The sequence below is a fragment of the Camelus ferus genome, chromosome 17, assembly GCF_009834535.1.
Source record: "Camelus ferus isolate YT-003-E chromosome 17, BCGSAC_Cfer_1.0, whole genome shotgun sequence".
In the NCBI taxonomy this organism is placed as follows: Eukaryota; Metazoa; Chordata; class Mammalia; order Artiodactyla; family Camelidae; genus Camelus; species Camelus ferus.
The window spans coordinates 42,574,050-42,600,768 of NC_045712.1; the positions used below are offsets into that span (position 1 = coordinate 42,574,050).

General features: G+C 43.7%; 1 protein-coding gene across 1 annotated transcript in view; it reads right to left on the reverse strand.

The window, feature by feature from the left end:
- Positions 1-26,719, reverse strand: part of CTDSPL (CTD small phosphatase like) — a 115,897-nt gene that overhangs the window by 15,853 nt on the left and 73,325 nt on the right. Inside the window, 2 exon segments of the mRNA XM_032459237.1 lie at positions 2,089-2,190; positions 14,649-14,803. Coding sequence (XP_032315128.1) covers positions 2,089-2,190; positions 14,649-14,803 — 257 coding nt within the window.

Below are 26,719 nucleotides of genomic sequence, written 5' to 3' on the forward strand. Positions count from 1 at the left end.
CACTGTACACACACGTGGTTCTTTGATATGCAAACTGCAAAAAAAGTGGAAATGACTAGATCACAGAACCCTTACTAAGCAGTCTGTAGAGCACTCGAGGCTTAAGATTGTAGTTTATTCACTCTTACGGTTGGAAGGCTAGGGATGCGTTCAGTCTCTTGTAATTTCACAACTAAAAGACAGAATCAGGCTAGAAAACAAGATTGAAGGAAGAAACTCCCACAAGGCATCAGACTGTGAAATCATATTCCACAGCATGTAACAAGAGGGAAACCACTCCCCAGCTCCGAGCAAGCACCTGCCCTCTGTCTCTACTCACGCACGGGTGTAAATGAGGCCAGGCCAAAGCCAGGGTTCTAAACCTGGGCTCGTGGGCCTGTGTGTTGTACAGCTGTACAGCTGTACAGCTGCAAGGAGAGAGGTTCACAGCTTTTGGATTCTCAAAGGGCTCTGAAATGCCCAGAACATTAAAAACCATATGATGAATATTTTGCTTGCAAATGTAGGTAGGCCAGGGAGGAAAGAAATGGAGAGATGTTGTTCATATGAGCCTGTTGCACCAACACCCTCTGAGCAGGCCCTGGAGACGCCTTCGAAGCCAGGAACCCTGTTACTCAGGGATCTGGCCAGCGATGCCCACACACCCAGAGCTGCTGGGAGGGAAGCTGTCCATGCTATGATGGCAACTGACCCCTGCTCTAAAGGGCTTTTCCCCTGAGGGACTCGAAAAGTCCTGAGCATTCTGCTCACAGGGGGAAGCAGGACTGCCAGTGCTGTTCAGAGTTCAACTGAGAAATAAGATCACTGCAGTCCTGGGGACGGATTCTGGAAGGACCCTCAAGACACTGGGATGAATGGTACCCACAGGCCCCAGTGGCTGGACAGGCCATTTGTCACTGCCAGACATAAGGGTGGCCCCCTCCACTCTCCAAAGGACTCTGGGACAACTGCCTGGCCTTGTCCTGTCAAGGAGGAGTCTGTTTAGTGAGAAGCAGGCACAAGGACGGATGTTTCTGGCAGAAAGGTCTCCAAGAAAATCTGATGGTTCTCCTTCTTCCCACACATCTGCCAAGGAAGGACCGGGTGGTGCAAGACACATACTCCACATGTAGATGGTGCCCTCATGTCTCAGCAAAGCGAGGTGGGTCACAGGCTCGGGGTGGAAGAGGAACATGGTCCAACTGGCCAGCAACAGCAGAGCACTTCCATCACCAGAAACACCCCGAGGGAAACAGGACCAGGACCCCTAACACCTGCTTCTTCTCCCCAACGCACCAATCCCCTATTTCCCCATTTTCTCATCACCTGCTTCTTTGAAACAACTTCAAAAAATGGGAAAGTGATTAATTCACTCATTCCTTAGTAGTGAAGCCATAGCTTTTTCTGCCTGGAGGCCTCTGGGTAACCTGTATTTCTGCTGTTACTCTGGTGGGGAGATGGAGACGGAGAGCAAGGAAGGCAATGGACGTGAGACAGTCAGACCTCACCGTGATGTTGCTGCAGCCCCACACCTGCCAGGTGGGAGGGCACGCAGGTGGATGCTCACTTAGCCGTGAAGCTTATGAAAAATCCCTAGTGACCTCTCATCATGAAAACGGCCCAAAGAAATGGCTGAATCCGTTCAGATGCCATAACTGTGGAAGTCTTCTTCAGAGCTGGCCATCTTCCAAGACTCAGTCTGGGAAAATTCCCAGGATTGCAGGTCGCCTGACAGTTTTCCACAGGGCAGTGCAACTCACAGCACATACAGCTCTGCAGTTACCTTGACGAACACACGGCAGTGTCCCGGGGACCTGGTGCACTGACTGCCTTGTGCCACCTGGAAAGTATCTCTGCGGGGGGTGGAGTGTTCGAAAACTCAACCTCATAAATAAGAATGAAGTCTCAGTGTGTTTTTTCCTCCAGACTAATTATGTTAATATTCAACTACCCAGGTTAACCACCTGAGTTAATAAGCAACTGTTACTGGGATTTCTTCATGAAGTCACACGCCAACAATCACAAGCTTTCATCCTTTGTATTTTCCCTTTTCCAATACAATTGTGACCAAACCACAAAGATCACTGATTATTTTTTATGCTGATTTACCTTAAATGAACTGTGCACCAATGTTTCATCTAAATCAATGACCACACATTTCTTTCCATAGTCAAGCACCGTGACCTCTGGGAGGAGGTATTTAGCTGGTGGCTAAAGGGGGAAAAAAAATCAATGTTATTACCTTCATGTAAAAGACAAACCAATTCCCTTATTTTTCTGTGATACTATGTCTATGAGATTATAAACGAAACCAAACATTTTAAATGCCTGGTCAAGCACATCATGGGATTTTATTAAAGACAGTAAGAATAAATAGTTTGCAAATGAAGTTTTACCAAACACAGTGCCGTTGTCTGAAGGGGTATGATGAGGTCCTGGGCTTTGGAACCAGACAAACCTGAGTTTGAGTATCAGCTCAGTCTCTTGGCTGTGAGTTGAAAGGCTGTTGTCAGCTGTAATGGCAACGCCTAACATTCTGCCTGGCACAAATGCGGTGGCTATTGTTATTATTAAAATAGACTATATAGAAACAGATGTTTAATTATAATAGCTACTCCAACTATGCAGGCCCATGTTCTGGGGTGATATTTCATCTGAAATTCATTGTGGTATATAAGTATATTTTAGAGCTACACTGGACCATGGTTGTTGTTGGGTTTTTTTTGCCCCTAGTGACTAACATTTTCAAAAAAACTTTTAAGAGGAACTATAGAACCATCGGCAAAATGCAATTCAAAGTGACCTCCAATAATAGGAAACAGATATGAAACTGGTCCAGGTCCAGGGCCCTGCCTTGTGCCGGGCCCACAGGGGTGTAATAGTGAATGAATGTGAATTTTTATCCCTTGGAGTCCCCGTCTCCTTTAATCCACGTGCTGTGTGTTAACCAGAAAATCCATGTGTGTTTTTGCAGTAGCTGACTCTAATCTTGTCATAAAGGGATCACAAAGAGTTATTAAATGCTAGCTATCTTCAGCCAACCACAGTCTTAAGAGTATTTATTTCTTGGGCCTTGCTTCATTCTAGAAATGACTTGAAGTATTTTAGTTTACTTTGTGGCATACTCAGTATCCAGTGTTAATTAGCTAATTGTCCGTCCTGGGGGAAGGTCAAGCTCTGCTCCATGTTTAATATAAAACAAAACACAAGAAAATATCTATCCCTAGCCACGGAAGACTGGATAATTTAGCTTACCAAATAAAACAGGAAAAAAAAAATCAAATCAAGAGGTTTTCCATTTAAAATGGCTTTTTCTTTTTTGTGTGTGTTTTTTGTTTAAGTTGAATGTTAGTGAAGGAATTAGAGTTAACTTTGGACTTTAGCTGGTTCAACAGCGAACGTAAGGCAGGCAGTCAACAGGTTAGGTAAATCTGGGAGTGCAACAATCGTCCTGGCAGCAGGGATCGTCTGGGGCTGAGCAGGACGACACCACGTGTGGGGACACGAGTGTTTCTTATTCCAGGGGCGCTCTGTCTAGCGAGCACGGGGATTACAAACTCCTCCCGGCCTCCCAACGCCCTTGGCCCGAATTAATGTTCACCAAGCAGCAGTCCCTGACCATGTGGCACTGGGAAGCAATGCACCTTAGACTCGGGGCATGGGATCCGGGGCCCAGGGAAGGACTCTGCCCCTTGTTACAAGTCAGCAAACAAGCAGGTTTATTACAAAAATTAAACTTGCAAGAAGTTCTGTATCAAGAAGAGGTTTAAAAAGACAGGGGGTGATGAGCCTACTAAGTGAGCCTAAGAGAGGACTGGGGTTATTTTTGTTGTGTGGGCCATAGCAGAATGCATGCTGCTGACTAGAATAAAATTTGTTTTAATTTTTCATTATGCATTGATGTAATAAAAACACATTTGCACTGTAAGGAATATAGACACATAAACCTATTCCCTCTTCCATGTCCTCCCCAACACATTCCTTTCCCCAGATGTCCTCCCTTTCAGCTTGGTGTGTATCTGTCCAGCCCTTTTTCTCTGCATTTATACACTAAAACAACATTTCAACCTTACATAATCACTAGCCTGGAGAATAAGGCTCTAGAACATCTCTCCCTAGCATATCTGAAAACATCAAAGATATGCCAAAAGTGGCTCAGTTATTTTCCAAACCCGAGAATAAAAATTACTTTCTTTGCATATTTAACCCACACTTTACAAGCAATCTCTGAGTTAACAGTAACGAAAAAGCCTCACCATGCTGATCTGAGAGAGAAAAAAGCGAGCAGACTGAGAGTCACAATAAGCAAGCTATTGATTTAGCATTTGTGCTGCAGGGAGCAAGGCCAGGCTGGGGCAATGCGCTCGAAGGGTTCATTAATTTGCAGCCTGTTTCCTAAATGCTCATGGCTTCTCGAGAGCTTGGCTTTAGATTAATGCAAATTCTTCAGACCACTGCTAAGAATTTTCTGGGCGGCTGTGTCCTTGGAACATGCAAGGACACTATATAATTGCAATGGTGTTTTGTTACTACAATTGATCTGTTCAGGTGACGCTTGAATCATTAACTAAAAAAAAAAAAAAAAGTGTCCTGAGCAAATTTTCTCTCAGGCCATCATAAAGCTGAAAAACAAGAGGAACACCAGTCATGTCCAAAAGAGCCTTTTGTAGAAATAGTAATTTTGTGATGTGATGCAGGTGTTAGTTAACATTATGGTGTGATCATTTTGCAGTATGTAAGTGTATCAAATCAACACTTTTCCTTAAACTTATGCAATGATATATGTCAATTATATCTCAGTAAAGCTGGAGTAAAAAACTTAAAAAATATACAGAATGACTTGCTCCAAAGCACCTGGTGGGCACTGCCAGAGGGGTGGGGACCGGGGTGGTAAGAAATCCCACGGGGGATGGTTTGGGAAGGGTATTCACTCCAGCTCTCCTCCTGGGAGTGGATGTGAAATTTCCTGTCCTTGGTGGTTAACTGGCAGCCAGGAAGAATTCATCTAAGGCTCTTTTCTTTATAGTACCCACCCCATAAAACACCTTTGCCAGTCTTACAAATGTGGTGCCTCTTCTTGGTACATGGGATGGCTGTTTTTGAACTGGAGTTCTCAGGCTCAGGGTCTGCACACTGTGCTCCCCACGTGGGCCTCTGAGCTCAGAGCAGAGATTCCAGGGCTGCTGGAGGAGGGGCCAAGGAGACTCGACACCAGCTTTAACTAGAGTTGTTCCGCTTACACGTTCTTTGGTGGAAAAAAGTACACTCCTGCTTATTAAGAGGCTTAGGCCAACAGCACAGAAACAAAGCTGTTGGAAAACAAATCTCTCCCCTCCCGATTCAGCATTTTTATGGCTCAGCTGCACTGTCAGCCCTGTGCTGGTGTGTGATTCGAGCAAGGACGTGGGAACAGGAGGGGTCGGTCCTCCCCGGGGGCCAAAGCACCTGATGCTCACCTTCCGCCATCACCCCCAAACTACATGGTTTCTAAACCTGTCCCTCTGCACCTTTTCCTTACCCTTCAATACCTGAGTTTTACTGGACCAAACATGAACCTTCCCATAAGTTGTAGAGAGGGCCTCCCAGTCACAGCTCACAGTTGGGAGACACGTTACTAAGCGGAATGTTTAAGACCAAGTCCAGATAAAGATGTCTTTCGAATAGGTGCACGAAAGATGGGGTACTTAATAAATAATGCTGAGACAATTGACTTGCCACCTGGAAAAGGAAATAAAGCTGGATTGCTACCTCATGCCTGACACCAACATAATCCAGATGGAGCAAAGATTTCAGTGTAATGATGAAGCCATTAAAATACTAGGAGAAAAAATAAATAAAAAAAATACTAGGAGACTATGTGGGTCACAGTCAGAGAGTGGGGAGATCTTTCTAAGCATGACAAAGTTCAGGAGCCTTTAGATTAACTAAAAGGCTAAGATAAGAGGAACAAATTTCCCTCTGTAAAATTAAACTTCTTTGTGGCCAAAATGATTATAAACAAGGCCAAAAGACAGATCATAAATTTGGAGGAAAGTGCTAATTTCCCTGAAGTTTAAACAGGTAACAGTAAAAAATCTAGAAGAAATGAATGGGGAGGAAGAAATACATATGGGCAGTAAATTTGTAACAAGACATTCATACTCACTGATGAAGAAATGAAAGCCAAAGCAATAAACTGATACTATTCTTTACTTTCAGAATAGCAAAGATTAAAATACTGATAATTACCACTTTTGATAAGGGAATGGGCAATCCCATACACTCTTGGTGGGAATGTAAATTAGGTATTCAGAGGATAACCTAGCTTTAATCTACTAAATACGTAAAAATATATCCTTTGATCTAGCATTGCCATAACTAGTACCCGATCACCCAGATGACAGCTGTGAATTAACTTGGAGAAAAAACAGTGCTATCAGAGTATCAGAGGTCAGGCGAGAGGTGCCACCTGTTGAATGTCAACACTTCTGCAGGAAAAATACATGAATCTACTTCACAGCAAGATTAAACAGAGATCCCTGGTATCAATCCCACTGGGTATCCTACTCGAACACTGGCTAAGAAGTCGTGCTGATTGATCCATCTTTTTGATCAGTTTCCCAACAAAGCCCAACCCTCAACCCTCAGGCATGCTGGCAAAGTCAGAATCACTCCACAAACCCCTGCAACTTGTTCATCAATGAAGAGGTAAAGTTGTGAGAAAAATGAAATTATCAAAAATTTTTGGGGGCGATTTTTAAGTGACATGCATGACCAAATTTGGAGTCAGCCTGTACTAACGAAATCCATCATTCCTTTCAATGTAAGATCGCTGTATCTCTTGAATGTTCCCAGAATATATGTGGAAAAGGTCCAAGGAAAGATAGCTGATCAGATTTGAATCAGACAATCTGAATCAGAGAATCTGGATGGATTAAAATATCAATTTATGGACACCTTTAATAATCCAAACCCTAAGGACATAGTATTATGAAAGATCTCACTTGTTTTTATTTATTTGTTTTGTTTAGGGGGAGGTAATCAGGTATGTATGTATTTATTTAAATGGAAGTTCTAGGGATTGAACCCAGGACTGCACACGTGCTAAGCACGCACACTACCACTGAGCTATACCCTTCCTCTGAAAGATCTCGTTTGATACGGACATCTCAATTGCAAATTTCTTTTGGGAGCTGATCATTGGTCTGCTTCCTGCTGACTGGCCTCAGGCTACTCAGCTCCGCTGGCAGAGCAGAGGGGAGAGAAGGAGCTGTGGGGTCGGCGGCTGTCTGAGGGGTGGCTGGTCCAGCCTGTGCTGGGGCCAAATGTGGGTGCAGCTAATGCACAAGTGCACTGGTTTCAGCCAAATTCCAGGATTGAAAACAGAAGTTGGTGGCCCAAGGGAGTGCCTGGCTGGGCAGGGTCTCAGTACAGCTAGGCTGTGGGAGTCAGGGGTGGGTGGTGGTGGTCCTGCAAGTTCAGGGCAAAAAACTGGGGTAGTGTTTCTTATCACAGGGCCACGGCCAAGCTACTGACACTGCTGAACAGTCAGAAATGGTCTGCTCCCCTGGGATGGAAGCCTTGTGAACCCAGTTCCACTGGGACAGAACCTGCTGCAAAAAACCCTCCTGGGGCAAAAGTAAGTTTTCCCAGTCTATGGAGCGCAGGAGTGTGGCCTCAGTTTATTCAGAGACATGGAGGCCCTTCGCAGAGAGAAAGGTGAGGATTTGGTGAATAGATGCTGGTTGCCCTGCTGTTCCTGAGAAAGGAAACTGTACAGAACTTCCTGCTCAGTTTAAAATGCAGCTTCATTTTTCTTTTTTAAAAAACAGAACAGACCTGTTTATACCACATGATAAAAAGTCAATATAAATAAGAACATTAAAAAAATCTTTTATGTTAGTAGGCCCAAAGCTACAAGATTCTATGAATGTTTAAATAAAACCACATATTCTATCACAAATAAAATATACATACACTTGGTATGGGAATAACCTGCCTCTGGTCACCCTAGAGAAAAAGAAAAAAAAACCATTGTCAGGTTTAAAGAGAAGTAGATCATATACTCAAAAGAAACTTCAAAGCACTCCTGAGTACAGCAGTCATGTGATTTTGCATTCTCTGCACCTTGGTGGTATTTAATGAACACCCAATATATTCCACAGTCAGAGCATTGGGCTCACTCTGCCTCCCAAGGTCCCCCCCTTCCCTGACATATCAGGCCGGGTTCCTGAGGCTCATAAACCTTCTTTTTTATTTAAATAGTGCCTCCTTTACTCCCAGGAGTTTAATCTTTAATTGAAACATGAAAATGAAAACCCATACTATACTTCGATCCATGAATTCCTCTGATGACCGGCTTGATTCTTCTTTTAAGTAAGTTTTTCCCTGAGAAACTAAATATGCAGGGAAAGGAAGACAGTGTTATCAGATTACAAGGAACCCCCTGGCCACCTCTGGTCCTCTTTCCAGGGCAGGAAAGGTGCAAGGAGTTCCCTCCGAAGCCAGAGACATGGGACAGCTTTCCCATTAAGGGGAATAAAGCCTGTATTTATAGGGAGTGCTAAGAAAATTCAGGCCCCAAGAAAGGGCCTCAACCGTTCCTCATCCCCAGAATGCCAGACATTCCAAACCTGAGGGAAACACTTCATTTTAGCATCATTAAGAAATGCTAATAAAAGAACAAGTGTATCTCCATTGAGAATTTCCAGTTTCTGTGCTTCTTTTTCAGATGGTGGATGGGAGGTAATGAATTGCATGGTCATAGTCCCTGATAAGGAGACGTACGGTTTCACACCTCCCATGTCGCAGGATCTGTGAAAGTGTATCCATCTCCACTGAGGGGGGGTCACTGGAGACAGGGGTCTCATGGGAAGAAGCCAAACCTGACTGTCAACAGTGGCAGGTGGCTGGACACCTTTCTAAGCTCTGTTCTGCCTCTAAGAACCTTTCAGCAACTACTTTTTTTAAAAAAACTTTATTAATGGAGGTACTGAGGATTGAACCCAGAGAACCTCATACATGCTAAACACGCGCTCTACCACCGAGCTATTACCCTCCCTGCAGCAACTTCTTGATGATCTCCAGCCCCTGGTCATCACCTCTGCAGCATAACAACTACCGTTTCCTCCTGAGATGATCGTGAGGGCTTTTTCCTTCCTCACGACACCTGGGGCTTGTCCTAAGGATGCAGAAACTGCCTTTGGCCACGATTCAAGGCAGAGCTCTGCTGCTCTCCAACACAATGGCACAATCAAACCAAATCTCAGTTTTCAAGAATTTATGCAGAGAAGTTCATTTCAGAAGCTCTTAAATAATATTGTTCCCAACATCTGGAGCTTGATGGGGGAAGATTTTACACAGAAGCTCACAGGCCCATTGGGTCACTGTGGAGCAGGGCTCTCAACCCTGCACTACTGACATTCGGGGCCTGGCGGCTCTTTGCTGTGGGGGCCGTCCCACGCGTTGCAGGACACTCCACTGCAGCATGCCTGGCCTCCACCCGCCAGATGCCAGGGGAAACCCTAGTAGAAGGGGTTTCTCCTGACATCTAGTAGTGGCAATTTAAAAACTCCCAAATGTTTGCTGGGGGCAAAGTCGTCTCCAGTTGAAAACCACCGCACTAGTGGGAGAGGGTAAGCACCTCCAACACAAAGGTGCACCTTCAGATGAGGTGAGCACATCAGGGAGGTGAGAGATGATAACACCAGACGGCTAGTTTGGAAGGGCTTGACAAAATACAGACCACGACCAAATACTCTAGACAGGTATTTGGACTTGAAAATTACTTGCAGGTTTGTGTGTGTGTGTGTGTGTGTGTGTGTGTGTGTGTGTGTGTACATGGGACATGCACGTATTAGTGAGTGTCCAGTAACTGCCTTCACCCTGTCCTCGCCCTTAGAAGTCCTTCATGGTCTCTGCCCTTGGGGTCTTCTGGATGTCAGCTCCTCCTAGCCTCTGGCCAGGGGTTGCAGACACTTTTAGTTTGGGCAACTGGATAAGACAGTTAGGTAATACAATAACGGCAGCTATTAGTCACAAGCGCCAAGTCCAAATTAAGATGTGTTGTAAGTGTAAAATATATACCAGATTTTGAAGAGTCAGTAAGATAAAAGAATGTAAATTTTATTTCATTAGTAATTTTATTCTATTGGATATATTGGGTTAAATAAAATCTACTATTAAAATCCATTTCATGTTTTTAAAAAAGATTTAAAAAAATGAGGCTACCAGAAGAACTTAAATTACGTATGTGGCTCCCACTCTATTTCTATGGGACATTGTCACAGAACATAAAGCCCAGCCAACTCGTGATAAACATTTAACATGAATGACAAATAAACCTGCATTGCTTTAAGCCTCTGAGGATTTGGGGTTGTTACTGCGGCATAACTCAACTCACACTGACTAGTACATCTACTCAGTAGTCACTCCTCTTTTCTCCTTTGTGAAAAGAGCTCTGATTTTGTTGGGAGCAGGAATCTGCAGCTCTAAGTCCTTCCCCTTTCAGGAGGGCAGCCATGTGGCAAAGTTCTGGCCAATAAGACACAAACAGAAGTCTCCTCGGGTTTCCTGTGAAAGCATTTACTTTCCATCAACAGGACGGACCTGGCTATTGCTACTCCTACCTCTCTTCTTCCCGTAAACGTAGATATGCTGTCCGAAGACTGTGACTTTGAGATAATAAACATGCGTGAGGATGAAGGCAAAGCTGCCAAGGACAGTGGAGGAGAAAGATCAAAAGACACAAGAACAGAGAGTCTGGGTCCCTGATGGCATCACCAGGTATCTAAACTAAAGCCCAGCAACTGCCAGAATCAGGCTTTTCACATGAGAAAAACAATCTCCTATTTGTTTAAGTTATTATTTGTCAGTTTTCGTTTACTTGCTGCCAAAATCATTCCCATCTGATACAGGTATATTATTGGAAACAGCATCCAGATGAATTTGTCCAGCCAACTGATACAGTCTTTGCCTTCTGTTAGGAGAATTTGGTTCATTAAACTTGGCTTTATGCCTACTCTTTATGTTAGGTTTATTACTTATTATGTTATTTTTCCCTTTTCTTAATTTTGAAGTCTGGTTCACAATTCTGCTTATTTCCCCTTTCATTCTCTGTACATTCTTGAGGATCTATTTTCTTTCATTTAAAAAAAATTTAATGTCTATCTTCTCTGTTCTTACGTTCCTTTTTCTTTTTTGAGGGGGGGGGGGGAATTTATTTTATTTGTTTATTTTTAGAGGAGGTACTGGGGATTGAACCCAGGACCTTATGCATGCTGAGCACGTGCTCTACCACTTGGGGCCCCCTTGAGAACCTATTTTCTTTTCTTTCTTTTTTTTTTCTTTTGTGTGTCATTTCTTTCATTCCTTAACACTTACATGTGTATTTTCTATGAACAAGGATAACTCCTGTGCAATGTTAATTCCATACCCCAGTACAATGATCAAATTTAGAAAATTTCACATTGATATATTTCTCTTACCTACTTTCCATATTCCACTTTCATCCACTTCTTCCCATGATGTTCCCCCGAAGCAGTTTCCTCCCATATGAAAACCAGTCCAGTTTCACATTTTATATTTAGTTGTCTCGTCTGTTTAGTTTCCTCAATCCAGAATAGTTCCTCAGCCTTTCTTTTGGGTTTGCTTGTTTGTTTGTTATGACACCCACAACATATCTGAAGAATTCAGGTCAGTTAATTTATAGAATGTCTCTCAGTTGGGTTTTTCAAGTTTCCTGATGATTGGATGTGAACCTATTTTCGAATTATGCTACTGTCACAGTTCTATCCATAATAATTATATTTATTCCTACATTTTCTATACTTGTATCATGACTGAATATTGATTCATTAAGATTTTTTTTTTGCCCCCTCTGAATCATTACATGTCTGAAACCATTACTTCTGTTTAACAGATAAATGATATCTTGGTCACATAGAGAACTTTAAATTTGTAACTTTTCTCTCAGTAGCCTGTAAACATTTTTCCATAGTCTTCTGGCTTGTGGTATTGCTGATGGGAAGTTGGTGCTAATGTAAGTCTCTTTTCTTTGAAAACATCTTGTTCTGGTAGCTTGTAAGATTTTCTCTTTATACTTAAATTTCAGCATTTCAGCAGCATAACATCCAGGCGTGTGCTTCCCCGCCTGCCCCCGCTAATCCTGCTACAGACGTTCAATCTGCACATTCGAGCCTTCTTTCGGCTTAAGGAAAATTCCTTCTATTATTTTTTCTCTTTCTGGAATTCCTATTAGCTGCATGTTAGGTCTCCCAGATGCCTCTTCCCCTCTCTCACAATGACCATTTCTCTGTTTCTGGTCTGAATTTCAAAATATTTCTTCCACTTGCTCTTCCAGAAAACTAATGCAGTTCTCAGTAGTGACTATTCTCACGCTTTTTCTTGGTTCATACATTAAATTTTTGTATTTAGAAATCAGGGGATCTTTTTCAAGTTCTGAAAGTTTTTTTTCTTTTTAATAGAGGTACTGAGGATTGAACTCAGGACCTCATGCATGCTAAGCATGCGCTCTACCACTGAGCTATATCCACCCCCTCATAAGTTATTTTTGTAGTCAGAATTTATTTCTTGAAATATCATTTTCTGAGCAGTCTGTTGAAGTTTTCTTCTATCTCTTCCAGCAGTTTTACCTCAGTAGGGGCTTCACATGCTCATTGTTCAATGAGGACTTCCGCGGCAGTGGTAAACTGCGAGGGAGCACTGCAAGGCCAAGATGTCTCCATGGTCTAGCAGAGCCCAAAGTGACAAAGCACAAGAGACAGAGAAAGTCCCTGCACCACTGGGCTCCTCCAGGCACCAGAACTGCAAGCAATTCAGCTCATCAGTGAAGCCTTTCTGAGGGTCACGCACCTCAAGTGGGGACCCCAGGCTCCGCTGGCTGGCTGATCTCACAGGACTATACATTTCAAGTCTCTGTCCTAAGACTCCAAGAGAGGAAGCATTTTCCTCTGTTGGTGGCTCCCTGCTTCTCATTGAGTATTCGAGAGAATGAATCCTGTATCTACTCTTTCCCTAGGAGATGTCAGGAAAATTGGAGGCCATAATGTACTTCCCAGGCTCCACCTGCAGGCTCACGTGGGTTTATCCAGAGAGGGAACTTAAAGGGTCAGAGTCATGTGTTTGAGTTGTCATCTTCCCAGAGTCCTCTTCCTTACATTCACATGTACTTTTAAAATAATCTATTTTCTAACCACAAAAGTAATTTAAGCTTATTTTGTGAAAATTGGGAAAATAAAAAAAAAGAGAGAAAGAAAAAGAAATAAAGCACAGAGAAAATCCTACACATAATCCTACCAATCTGATAATCTCTTCATATTTTGACATACATCATTCTAGTCTTATAAATGCCTGTGTGTGTGTGTGTGTGTGTGTGTGTGTGTGTGTGTGTGTATGCACTCATGACCATATGTGTACTTATAAATATACTTGCCTACTGCATTTTAACCTTCTGCCTCTAGGAGATACATTGTGAGCCTTTCCCTGTATCCGTTATATCTATGAGACTTCATTTTTAACAGCTGCACACTAGTTGACTGTATAGTTATTCTACGTCTTTTACTGTCTAATGTTAATCATCAGGTTGTTTACAATTCTGCAATATTATAATCTATGCTGGAGGGTATCTTAGGGTTAAATCTTTGCATATCCATGATTATATCAACAACACGGAACTGCCTGGGTGAAGGAATAGGCACATTTTTAAGGTTTTGAGATCATACTGCCAAATTTCCTCCCAGAAAGGTGTAGCCAATGTAGTCCTACCAATAACCAATTTATATCCTCTACTCTCTTACTACTCCCATGCCACACTCAAATATTACCTTTAAAAAATCTTTTCATAATTTGATAGACAGAAAAGGGTATCTCATTGTTTCAGTTTGCATTTCCTTGATTACTGACCATACTGAACATTCTTTCATGTTTACTGACCAACCGTATTTCTTATTTTGTGAAATGCCTGTTCATGTCCTTTGCTCATGTTATTTGGGACATAAAGTTTTAAGACTTTTGTGTCCTTGATCCTGACTGTCTTCATAATGAATAATCTCCTTTGACTCAGTGATTTTTACCTGAAATTCTATTTTGACTGAGATGACTATTGTAACCCTTGCATTCCTTTTCTTTATGTTTGTGTGATGTCTTTTTGCTCATTCTTTTACTTCGAACTGTTCTGAGTCATTCTGTTTCATTCTGTTAGACAGCATGTGGGTAGAATTTGTTCTTTCTAACCTATTGTGATATTCTGACTTAACATTTTTTATTTGATACATATGAAAGAATATATAACAAATATATCTATTATCAAACAAGGTAGTTAAATTCATTTCTATTTTTTATTGGCTCTTTTCCAAGTCTCTGCTTCTCCTCTAGCCTTTCCATTTCTCTGTCTGCTCCTGGTTCTTTAACTCTCTATTTCATGCATTCAACTTCTCATGGGAGAATGTTATAAAAATGGGAAGTGCCTTATAACTCGCATCAAATATGTTCTTTAGTTGCTAAATGGGGATAACTGACATATCCTTTAACCAAAAAAAAAAAAAAAAAGGCTTTTTTGTAATTTCAAATCTTTAAGTAAGTGACTGCAGAGATACTGCCACAGATTCTTAAGGATGCTCATCAGGGCGGGGACAGACATGCGGCTCCTGTGGTTCCGCATGGGCACTGACCTTCTGAAGCCCACCGTTCTCCTCCACCAGTGGCGGAAGCACACTGGGGCCGCTGCCTGGCGGGGCCTCCACATTGTAATCACGGAAGCAGCAGAAGAAGGAGCTGAGGATGCTGCGGCTCCTCTGTTTCTTCAGGCTGACGCTGCACTGGGATGCTGGAAAGAGAGACAGGGCACACTGCAGCCAGCGGCAGCAGGAACTCACAGCTGTCATGCAATGTGAAAACTTGAACATGCGGTCGCCCCGGAGTCCCGGGTACCAGGAGATCTACTCAGGCTAAGACCAGGGGCGCCGGGAAGTTTCTCTAAAAGATTGTTATGTGAATCCTAGAGGGACAGATGGTCGATGGAGCCCACTCCTGCTGGCTGGACAGAGTTCCTCTGACCTCAGCCCAGTGGGGGAATGCTTGCTCATTAACTGACCCATCCTTGGGTCAGGCGCCATCTGCATTCCTGAACTCAGCAGATTAAGTCTTCCAACCTTGCACTAAGCGCTACTTCAAAACACAGATCCTTTCAGGCACAAATCAGACTTGACACTCCCTGAGAAGCACTCCTCTGTTAAGGGCACCAAGGGAGAGTCACTTTGAAACTGTGTTCCTGGACATTCTCTGCTCACCGTGGAAAGAAAGGACTAACTTCACGGGTTAAGAATAAGACATGTGAAGGCACAAAGCAGCTCTCTTTGCCAAGAAATTGATGAGGGTCTGGACCCACAGAGCCCAGGGCTGAAGTCTTCTATCACCCTATAAACAGAAACAGCAGGAGATGTGGCAGAGAACATCAGGGCCGGCCAGGACAAAGCCCATCTTCGTGCGACCCGGGGCAATACTGTGCCACGGACTCATCCCCTGTCCTGTCCTGGACTAAGTCTCCAGAGGGAGGGCTGGATCCTTTCTGATATCCAGGGCTCTAGACAAGCTGCCACAAGTCAGAAATAAAAGGCAAAAATTAGTACAGATGAGAAACACACCTAAGGGGAGGAGACTGACAACTTGGAGGTGCTGGGGCGTTTTGCCTGGGAATGCAGCCGGGGCTGTCCCACCACATACCACATCTGGGTGGGTCAGCGGCGCTGAGTAGAGACCACAGGCAAAAGGCCCTCGCTCGGGGTTAATGGGAAAATCACTACTGGAGGAAATCATTAAGTCCACATGATAACTGCTGGAGTTTATCTCCCACAAAGCAATCCTGGCATGATTCCTTTTTGTATACTCGAGTGATCTGTATAGTGATTTTGTACACCTTCTCTCTTAAAAGATCACAGAATCTTTGGTTAGAGTCTTGGGGGTACTCTTCTGCCAGCAGCAAAACCAAATGCATTCCGATGGAAATTCTGAAAAAGACTGAAAGGCTGCTTTGCCAGCAACTCCACAAGCACCGATGGTCCTGAGCCTGGGTTCAGGCACGTGGCCCAGTCAGTGTGAGCGAGAGATCCTCATTTGCTAACGATGAGCTTTAGAACCACACGTCCCTGGAAAAACTGGCTGTTCTATCTTCTTTGTGGATCTCCGGGGGCACATCCCAAGGCACCCGTGTCCTCATTTCAGGCCCCACACGCCAGGCCACCGGGCACAGCGGCCTCCCACGCAGCAGCGGTGGGAGCGATAATGCGTGCTGTTTACCGGGGGACCTCCAGGTTCCAGGACTTTGCCATCCTCCTCTCAGTAACCCTCACGGCTACCCCGGGAGATAGATGTTACTGCTTCCATTCTACTGCCGAGAAAATACAGTGAGTGATTGTGTGTGTGCCCAGGTCCAAACCCAAGTGGGCCCGTTTCCAGGGTGGGTGCTTTCCCTGCTCACATGCTGAAGACAATCTGGAGACAACTTAGGTCAGCCTGAGAAGTAGGGAACATGCCAAGTGGGGAGAAAAGCACTGCAATAAACTTATACTGAACAGAAATGACCGACTCAGCTGTCTTGTTGTGACTTTGGGTGTTTCTGTTCTTATGCCACACTCAAACAGTTTATCAGAGGCAGGAAAAACTGTCCCTTCCCCGGCTGATAGCACATCTCTCTGCAAGGAAACAAGCTGGGTGTTCGGAGACACAGAGCAGTCGACATGACATGCAGGCTGGGCAGTAAACAGCTCGGCAAAATGCACCTTCCCAGATCCTGTTCTCATCCTCAGATCACATCCCTCTTCCCAGTAACTAACTTAACATGCTAAAAAAAAAAAAAAAATCCTGAATCTGGAGCCAGCGAGCCACTGAGACTTTCCACCATATGACTATCTGCTGTGCAGCAGCTCCAAATAGACCTGTGGGATGACTACTAGCCAAGCCACCTGGCAGGATCCGGCAGCTCACTCAGGTTCTCCCCTCTCTGCAGGAAGAGCTGAAGCAGCCCAAGTGTCTCGTGTCCAGGGATATGGGAGGGTCCAGGCCTCCTTCTGCTAACTGAAGTCAGTACTAGGGTCTGCAGGAACCTCCAGGAGGCTGAGGTCTTTCTAATTGTGGGTTGGGCTGGTGCTCTCAAAATTAGGCTAGCTGGGAAAATGGATGGACTTGCTCAGGACCAGCGAGCGCCTCACCCCACCCTTGGCACTCACTGTTCCTGGAAGGTCAAGGTGGGGCTGTCTGGGTCTCATGACACTGCCGCCTTCCACCCCAGCTGCTGCCTCTCCGCCAACTATAATCCGGAAGGCCCTTCATTTGCTCATAAACTTCTGGGAAAAGGGTTTCAGCTGATACATAAAATCAAAATCTGTATTTTAATGGACAAATGTTTATCTTTTAACATTAGATCAAAAAAATCTAGATAAACAGTTGTACATCGGACTTCATCATAACCGTGCAAGACAAATGAAAAGAGACTGTAACAGGGAAAAGACTGGCAAAAATACATTACTGTGTAACAGTAACTGTCAGACTCTGGGTATTTATGTTTCTCCCTTCTCTATTTTCCAAATGTTTGATGGTAATTTTACTCTAACAATGGGGGAAAAAATCATCTTGTTAAGCTTGATTTCAGGAACTTTGTAAAGCTCAGGAGAAACCACATCTTAGCCCTAAACCTGAATCTTTAGACTTACTCTTTTGCTTTTCACCCTGCCTGAGAAGCGAAAACCAGGCAAGATGAACATCAGGTCTGGCCAGGACAAAGCCCATCTTTGTGAGACTGGGGCAATACTGGCTCGACCAGCAAATGCACGGGACCTAGGACAGGTCACGTGACTTCTTTGTGCTTCAGTTTCTTTACCTATAAAATGGGGACAATAGGCCTGTTGTGAGAATTAAAAGTTCTTATAAAGTACTCAGAATGGTGCCTAGCACAGGATAAGCAATTCATAAATGTTTGCTCTTACTTATTGTCACAAGTCTATAAGCTTTTGTTTCATAAAGCAGTGGGGGTTCTCCAGGTAAATCCTGGCTCAAAGGCTGGCTTCTGTGGGTCTTCATGTGACCCCTGGCATCTAACAACCAGGAGGCATAAGTTACTCTGACAGACCTTGGCTACTTAAACTGCAACTGGGAAAGCAAAACTAGAAAAATCTCTGAAGTGATTCTACTCAATTGCTCTAAAAACTGGAGATGCAGAGATGAGGAAAGAAAAGGGAGGTAGGGGTTAAGGGTCCAGATGAATGCTCTTGGGGCTGTTTACCTGCATCTCCTTAGAAAAAGAACTATGCTTTCAGGTTGAGGCAACCACTTAGTCAGCTCTCTGCTTAGCTCTGCACCTGCCCCGTCTGCAACTGACACAGTGGCTGCTTGCCCCCAGCTGTGCATCAAAAAGAAGCACCTTCCCATGTGAGGAGGACCGCATGAGGACCATGCAAGGACCCCATCACGGTCTCTCTTGCAGGCTCCCCGACTGGGCCTTTACAGGCTGCCGTTTCCCTGGGGCTCTGGCAGTGCAGGCCAGTCAGAAGGACCACCCCTCTTCCTCTTCCTTAGTTCTGCTGACAAAGACATGCCCATGCCTGGTCCTAGCAGCTGCCCTTCTCTCCATACAGACAGTTGGCCCACGGGAGTGGAATCCCACAGGGTAGTCAAAGGAGATTGCTGGCAGGGGCAGATGGGGTGATCCTAAGACTTAAATTTCTCCATTTCTCTGAGCAGTCCTGGGTGAGAGACAGAAATCCTGGGAAGGTTGTAAAGAGCTAGAGATGTTGGGCACAGGCCTTCCCTCTGCCACACTCTGTGCCCTCTGACAATGCAGGGGGCGTGTGATGCTGTGGACAAACAGGCAGTGGCTGTTTCCCTGGATATACCCTTGGGGCTAACGCTTCTCTCTGGGCCCCTGGACCTGGTGTCACTGCTGCCCAGCAAGTGAAAACCACGTTTCCCACTCATATATGTCTGCTTCTTTGGCTCCAAGGACTGGGGACCTCCCATCCTCCAGCACAGCAAAAGAGGGGCTTAGAGAGGGCCTATGAAAGTAAGTGCACAGATGGTTGGTCTCTTTGAGGCTTTAGTCCTAAAGATGAGACAGGAAGCCTTCTAAATACCTCCCTGGTCTCTCTGGGCAGACTGCTGGCTGGGTAGCAAGAACAAGTATATTGGGGTAGAGGGATAGCTCAGTAGTAGAGTGGGTGCTTAGCATGCGCAAGGTCCTGGGTTCAATCCCCTGTACCTCCATTAAGTCTTGTCTTTTTTTTTGGGGTGGGGTGGGGTGGGGTAGGGTTGGGTTGGAGAGGTAATAAGGTTTATTTATTTATTTATTTTTATTTACTTTTTTTTAATTTACTTTTTTAATGGACGTACTGGGGATTGAACCCCAGGACCTCGTGCATGTTAAGCACACCCTACCACTGAGCTATACCCTCCCCCTCCAGTACCTCCACTAAAAACACAAAAAAACAAAAAAAAGAGCTCCTTCAAAGCACCACCTACTGATGGGGAGTGTAGCTGACACCTGATATTTTTGCTGCCAGAATCCATTATCCTTCTTTCTGGTAAAAGTTCCCCCACTCTCACTCCACCAGCTTTCAGTCCATTGCCGGGCCAACCAGCCACACGATCAGCTTAGGGATGGGCCCATAAGCCACAGTGGGCCAAGAAAAGTCTGCCCCAGGGTTCATGCAACAGCTAGGGAAAGAGATGTTCTCTTTTTGTAAGCTGCTGGGGTGTAAGCCTGGAGCCACCTGTGGCCACCTTTGCCATCAAGGGAGAAGCACCTACCTGAGCATGAGCCAAAACTGAGGAGAAAGTAGTTGAGGTGTGGAGAGGGGCAGATCTCTGACATCATCTGAGGACTTGGTTTCAATACACTAGGCCTTTCCGGAATTTTCAGTTATGGAAGAGAATACATTCCGTTTTCCTTTTGAGCCAATACTAACTGGGCATGTTACTGGCAATGGAAAGGATTATGCCTGAAAACGAGAGCTCCCAGGTGAGGCCACGCAGAAGCACTGATGAATCATGTAGGCACGATCTCTGCCTCATGACATGCACACCCTTAAGGAGAGACACTTGAATACACAACTCTGATAAAGTCCGAGCCGTGTTAGGATGGGGCAGCACGGGGCACTGCTGGTGCCCAAGGAAGGGTCCAGATTTGGGGGTGAGGGGTGGGAGTGATTTCTTAGAAGAAGTGTCTTCTAAGCTGGGCTGATGGTTTCATAAAACTGTTGGAGGGGACAGGACGTAGGGGAATGGCAATGTCTGGAGGCCCTGAAGTGAGAGGAAGCATGAAATATTTGAGAAATCCAAGAAGTGGCAAGGAGTACACAGTGGGGGTGATGACAGCAAGGGCCCTGTAAACCATGGGGACGAGTCTGGCTTTGATTGTGTGAAAATGGGGAATCACATTATCAGACCCATACCACAAATGTCATGATTTGATGTCTGTCACTGGAGCTACTCAGCTTAGATTTTAAATTATAACCAATGTAGGCTATCAATCTGCATTAAAGATTTCCAGGATATGTACAAATTACAGATGTGCACTCTTTCGTGTAAAGGGCCTAGAATGTAATTTCTTATTTAAAAATGGACTTTAACGTGAAAGCAACCTAAATGTCCATAGACAGATGATTGGACAAAGAAGATGTGGTATATAGATATAGATGTAGTGTATCTATATCTATATCTATATACACAATGGAATACTACTCAGCCATAAAAAAGAATGAAATAATGCCATTTGCAGCAACATGGATGGACCTAGAGATTATCATACTAAGTGAAGTAAGTCAGAGAAAAACAAATATCATATGATATTACTTATTTGTGGAATCTAAAAAATGATACAAATGAAATTATTTACAAGACTCAGACATAAAAAGTAAACTTATGGTTACCAAAGGGGAAAGAGTGGGTGGAGGGATACATTAGGAGTTTGGGATTAGCAGATACAAATGACTATATATAAAATAGATAAACAACAAGGTCCCACTGTACAGCACAGGGAACTATATTCAGTATCTTATAATGTCCTATAATGAAATAGAATAGGAAAAAGAATATATATATGTACCTGAATCACCATGGTGTACACCAGAAACTAACACAACATTGTAAACCAACTATACTTCAATTAAAAAACTGACTTTAAATACAAGTTGGAAAATACATGGAAAGAAAATGAATTTTGGAGTTATATTTGGGTTCAAATTCAGCCCTGCCATCTGTTAGCCAGTGTGACTTCATTTGCCTGAGCCACAATAGTAACATGAGAATCATAATATCTACCCCCACAGGGTTGTTGTGTGAATGCAGCAAAAACATGTATGCTTGTGTGAGAGAGAAATCTACCAGCAGCTTAAGACATAGCAACAAAAACTTATGACTGGTTTGGATACTGTGCAGTGTCACTGTGAACATTCAGAAGTTCACTTGTATCCAGACAACAGTCCTCACCAAAGCAGCCTGCCTCCATGAGAAAACACGTAGGCAGACCCATTTTGCTTTTGGTTTTGTGAATTCTAAACTTAGAACCTGAAGTAGCTCTTTAAAACTCTACCTCCTACCTAGTGAAGGTTTCTTTGTGTAATAATAATAATGCTAGGAAGCAAACAAACAAATAAGAAGCAGCTCCACACGTGAAGCTTAAAATAAACCCTGGGATTCAGGCCTCTTCTAGGAACTCTTATATAAAATATGGTTAGAAGTAAAGGGTTGCAGTCAAAAACATGGAATGTCTCAGGGAAAGTCCACTGAGGCTGACAGTGAGGGTCTGGTCCTTTAGTGGGACGAGGGGAATCTGTTTATGCCAACAGACAGAAGGCACAACTGACCCCATCACCAGTTGGAATAATAGGCCAAGAGAGGCATTTCTTTTCTGTTTTTTGGAGTATTTTTTTTTCCGTCTTTGTTTTTTTTTTTAATGGAGGTACTGGGGATTGAACCCAGGACCTTGTGCATGCTAAGCATGTGCTTTACCACTGAGCTATACTCTCCCCTCCTGAGAGGGGCATCTCTAATGACTCTCTTACTTCCTGACCTGACTGGTTCCCTTCTGTATCCAGAAATTGAAATGTTGACCCAAAAAGCCAGCATTTCCTAACTGGTGTGATAGCTGCCTGCCACATAAGCACCACCCTTTCACAATTTTTGTGTTCCAGCCTGGGTTCGATTCCAGATGTAGAGAGGCTGAGAGTCGTCCTGAATGAACCCCTGGCTGCAGGCTCTAGGGTCTACTTTGGTTCTGAGCATCGCACACTCTCCTCTGTGAGGCCCTCACCAAAATCTGTCCTTATGCCTGACCTGACCTAGAACTCCCAGTGCCCCCACATCTCTGTACAATCCAAGGAGTAATTCAGGGTGAAGATGAAAGTAGCTGAAACGCCGGCGGACGTGTTTGCTACTGACGATGAATCCATCCCCAATCATTCAAGTTTCTCCCCAAGTGAAAATACTGCACCTTGGCAGCTACAGAAGACAAAGAAGGTTGACCTTGAATTTCCACAGCGCCAAGCCAGCCTATGTGCTGGTTTACAGTCCAGACTGCCCAAGACCCAGTATAATAGAATTTCTAGGGAAAAACTGACAACACACGGAGGTTACTGTTAATTTGTCAAAGCACCGAAGCTGTCCTCAGAAACAGCTTCTTTCTTGTCACAGGAGCAGAACTGAGAAAGGTATTGCACAGTAGATTTATGTCATCCCTGTATTTATAGCAGAATATTAAAAACATGTGGACACCAATACTGTTGTGGCTGCAAAACTAGACACCAAGAATTTCCCAAAGTAAGGCTATTTCTTCACATTCGGAGATGTCAGAGCACATTCCAACCCTGAAGAGACCATACGGCTGAATTCACAACTACATTATTAGGGGGAGTGGCGGGGGGCTAAATACCTTTTTCTAAAGGAGGAGGGAGAGCTCCTCCCAAGGGTCGAGGGTCGGCATTTAAATGAATGCGCCGTTTCTTCTCTCCCAGAACTGGGCTGCAATGTCTGGAATGCATCCCAGGTCCGTGGTTTGGAATGGGTGTCTAACAGGAAATTCTGGGCAGTCTATGCATACATCACATTCCTTTCCCACCCCGAAAGAGTCATCAACAAACACAACTTTCCTCTGTTTGAATAAAAGGGGGGAGGGATTTGGGGGCGGGGAGAGGCCAGGGCGCAGACCGCACAGAGTTCAAAAGCAGATGTGGCCACTGAGAATCCAAACATCCTTTTCTCCTAGAAAAAGGACTCAGCCACTTTTTCAGTCAGTCCCTATTCTATTTCCCAGTGACAGATTTCTCCAGGGACTTCTACCTGATGCTCTATGAAAGAAACATACCTTTGGAAGCTCTTTTTCCCACTGCAGCCGGTAATGGGCAGTGGTTCCTCCAGCAGTGAGACATCAAGGGGGCAGACCAACAAGGGGCGGATGGCTAAAAACTGGGCAGGAGAAATTCTAACTTCATCCTCCCGAGATGGTAGGATGTGCCTCCCTGGCTCACTGCTGGTTCTTAACAGCCCACGTTGTAAGAGGCCCTGCACATAAATCACCTCTGGTCTTCACAGTGTGCAGGGCTCGGAGTGCATACAACTGCGCAGTGAGGGTACTGGTGTTCCAAGCCAGAGCAGCCTGACTGCAGGATTCCCGGGCTTCCTACCACGCCTCCCTGCCTCTCCCTAGCACTTTATGGGTTTGGGTTTTATTTCCTGGGAGTAACTCTAAACATGAGGCCTTGTGCTGCCTGCCTTTACTCCAGATATTACGCTTATGAAATCGCCAAAACGAACCAGCAATACTCCTGGCAGCCCTATTAGACGAAGCCAGACACAGTGGTTGTTCCACTGTCCCTCGAATGTACCCAGGCCACCAAACTCTGTGACTCAGCCTCCCAGGAGAGCCCCTCTGCCGGGAATGCCTTTCCTGGCCTCAGCACTTCCCCAGAGCCCCCCATGTCCCAGGTCACACAGCTCCTAAGTATCAGGGCTGGATATACACCAGGTCTGGGTGAGTCTAGAATCTAAGCTTTTAACCATCACTATATAGAGTCTGTTTTTCACATTGAGAGCCAAAATAAGTAACGGGACAGAGGACTGAAACAGATAATACACTTAAGAGGAAGTAAAGGTTAAAATTTAACAGTAATCAAATAAATGAATGTTTAACAATGAGGCCCTGTTTTGTACCTAATAAATGAACAGAAATGATAAAAGCAAAAACACAATGGCCAACGGTGGTAAGGCTCAGTTGGCCCATTCACGCAAACACTGCTGGTGACTCTGTAAACTGGAACAATCCATGTGAAAAGCAGGCGAGTGATGTGTCGAAGGCCATGAAGCATTCATGCCAGCGATCTAAGCATCCAACAGAGCGGGGATGCTTAATTAAATCAGTGCCCAGCAACTGGAGCAAACACTGTGCAGCCCCAAGAAATGACAATGAAGAAGACACGCGGGGAAGCACATGCAGTCAGGGTCAGGAGAGGCATCTCCAGACACTGTGCTGCACTGTGTCTGTTAACTCTGGGATGTGCTTCTGGGCTCTAGGGGCACCGGCTTGGAACATACCTTGTTCACGTCTGAGTCCCTAAGACCTACAGACACCTACTATATGGTGCAAAACAGGCCTGTCATAACAGGTGTTCACTGAATGAATGAACGTGTCAAAAGGAAACACAGAACAAAGACGACGACTGATTTAGTAAAAGGGAACAGCTCCTGCGATTCTTCAAGGGCACACTCAGCCCAGCAGCACCCCTTTCCTGTGATGCCCTCTCGCCCACAGCAAGCCTCCCTCCTCCAAGCAGTTTTAATCTATGCCACCTACGTGTGGTCAGCCATCTTCTGGGGAACCCAACTCACAGCTCCCTGCAGTGTTTAGTGAAGATGGCAACCCCTGCTTCCTACAAGATAATTAGTGCAAGTTTTCTGAAAGAGAGATTATGTGGGATTCACCAATGTGTTAAACAAGCATGATGATCTCTGGATCATAGAACTAGGTTGATTATTATTTTTCTATATACTTTTTAAAATTGAGTCTTAATTTTTACAATCTACATCATTTTTATAGTGGAAAAAACTGAGTAAATATTTAAAATGTTTGTTTCTACTTAATAAAACACATGTGAACTTTTCACATTTCACCAAACATCCTCCTACAACCTTATTTTGACTGGTTGTATTGTGCCATAATTAAACCAGCTTTGGACACTTACATTGTTTCCTTTGACAATTGCTTGTTGTAACAAACACTGCAATTTGTTTGCTGGGCATAATCTAGTTGTTCATCAGTGTGGGACAAAATAGAATACAATTCTGGTGTGGAATATTATACAGCTGTTAAAAAGAAGGCTGCAGCTCCACATGCATTGATAATAGCTAACACTTATCTTACCTAAGATGCATCCCACACTAATCTATGCACTTTACGTATGTTGCCTCATTTAATCCTTTCAGTAATTTTACGAGGTAAGAACTATTATTCTATTCATTTTGTAGATGAGGAAACTAAGGCCCAGAAAAGTTAAGAAATTTGCCCAAGATGACACAGCTAGTAAGTGGTAGACTTTATTCAAACCCAAGTAGTCTGGGCTCTAAACCTCCACACTGTACTCCCTTCTGATGATGGAGCACGTTCTAAGATGTAGTAAATGAGAAAAGCAAGGTACACATGGAACATGTAGTGTGCTACCATCAACCTTCAAATTCAAAATCAAATAAATTAACAAAATAAAAAGCATAGGCACGTACACATTCTTATTTGTATAAAGAGTATCTCTGTAAGGATTTATATAAATAACTGATAGCTCCACAGGAGAGAAATGGAGGACAGAACTGAGGGGAGGGAGAATTACTTTTCACTCCATTCCCTTTAGTACCCTTTGGATTTTGTATCATGCATTAAAATAATAATTGCATACTGTGTATCATGCATTAATAATAAGTAAAAAATTAAAACATCAAAAATAATACTGCAGTGAGCACAGTATACATATTTTTATGTGCATGTCTGATTATTCCCTTAGAAGAAATTCCTAGAAATGTAATTGCTTTTTCAAAGACCAAAGTCTTTGAAAAAAATGTCAAGCCTTTTGATATCCACGGACTATCTGCCACCTAGAGAGGTGGTGTTCCATGCAGGCTGTGCAAACACAGAGACGTGAACTGGCCTTTGCCAGGCTGAAAGGTGAAAGTGGCAACTAGCTCTTGCTTTAATTTGCATTTCTTGGATTGCCATCCAAGTTCTACAATCTCCCATATATTTTTTGGCCATTTCTATTTCTTCTTTTGTAGATTTTTTGCCTATTTTCCTATTTATTTCTTTGACTTGTAAGGGTTCCTTTGTCATATATTAGAGGTGTAATCCTTGGACTATTCTGTATGTTGGAAATTGTCTCAGTTTGTCTTCAGTCCTTTATTTTTTTTTAATTGTCATATAGTCAGTTTACAATGTCGTGTCAATTTCTGGTGTACAGCATCAAGTTTCAGTCACATACATACAGACATATATTTGTTTTCATATTCTTTTTCATTATAGGTTACAAGATATTGAATATAGTTCCCTGTGCTATACAGAAGAAATTTGTTGTTTATTTTATACATAGTAGTTAGTATCTGCAAATCTTGAACTCTCAATTTATCCCTTCCCATGCTTTACTTTTTAAAAATAGTAGTTATGTATGCATGCAAGTTTTAGTTTTTAGGAAGTCAAATCTAACAGTTTTAAATAATTCCT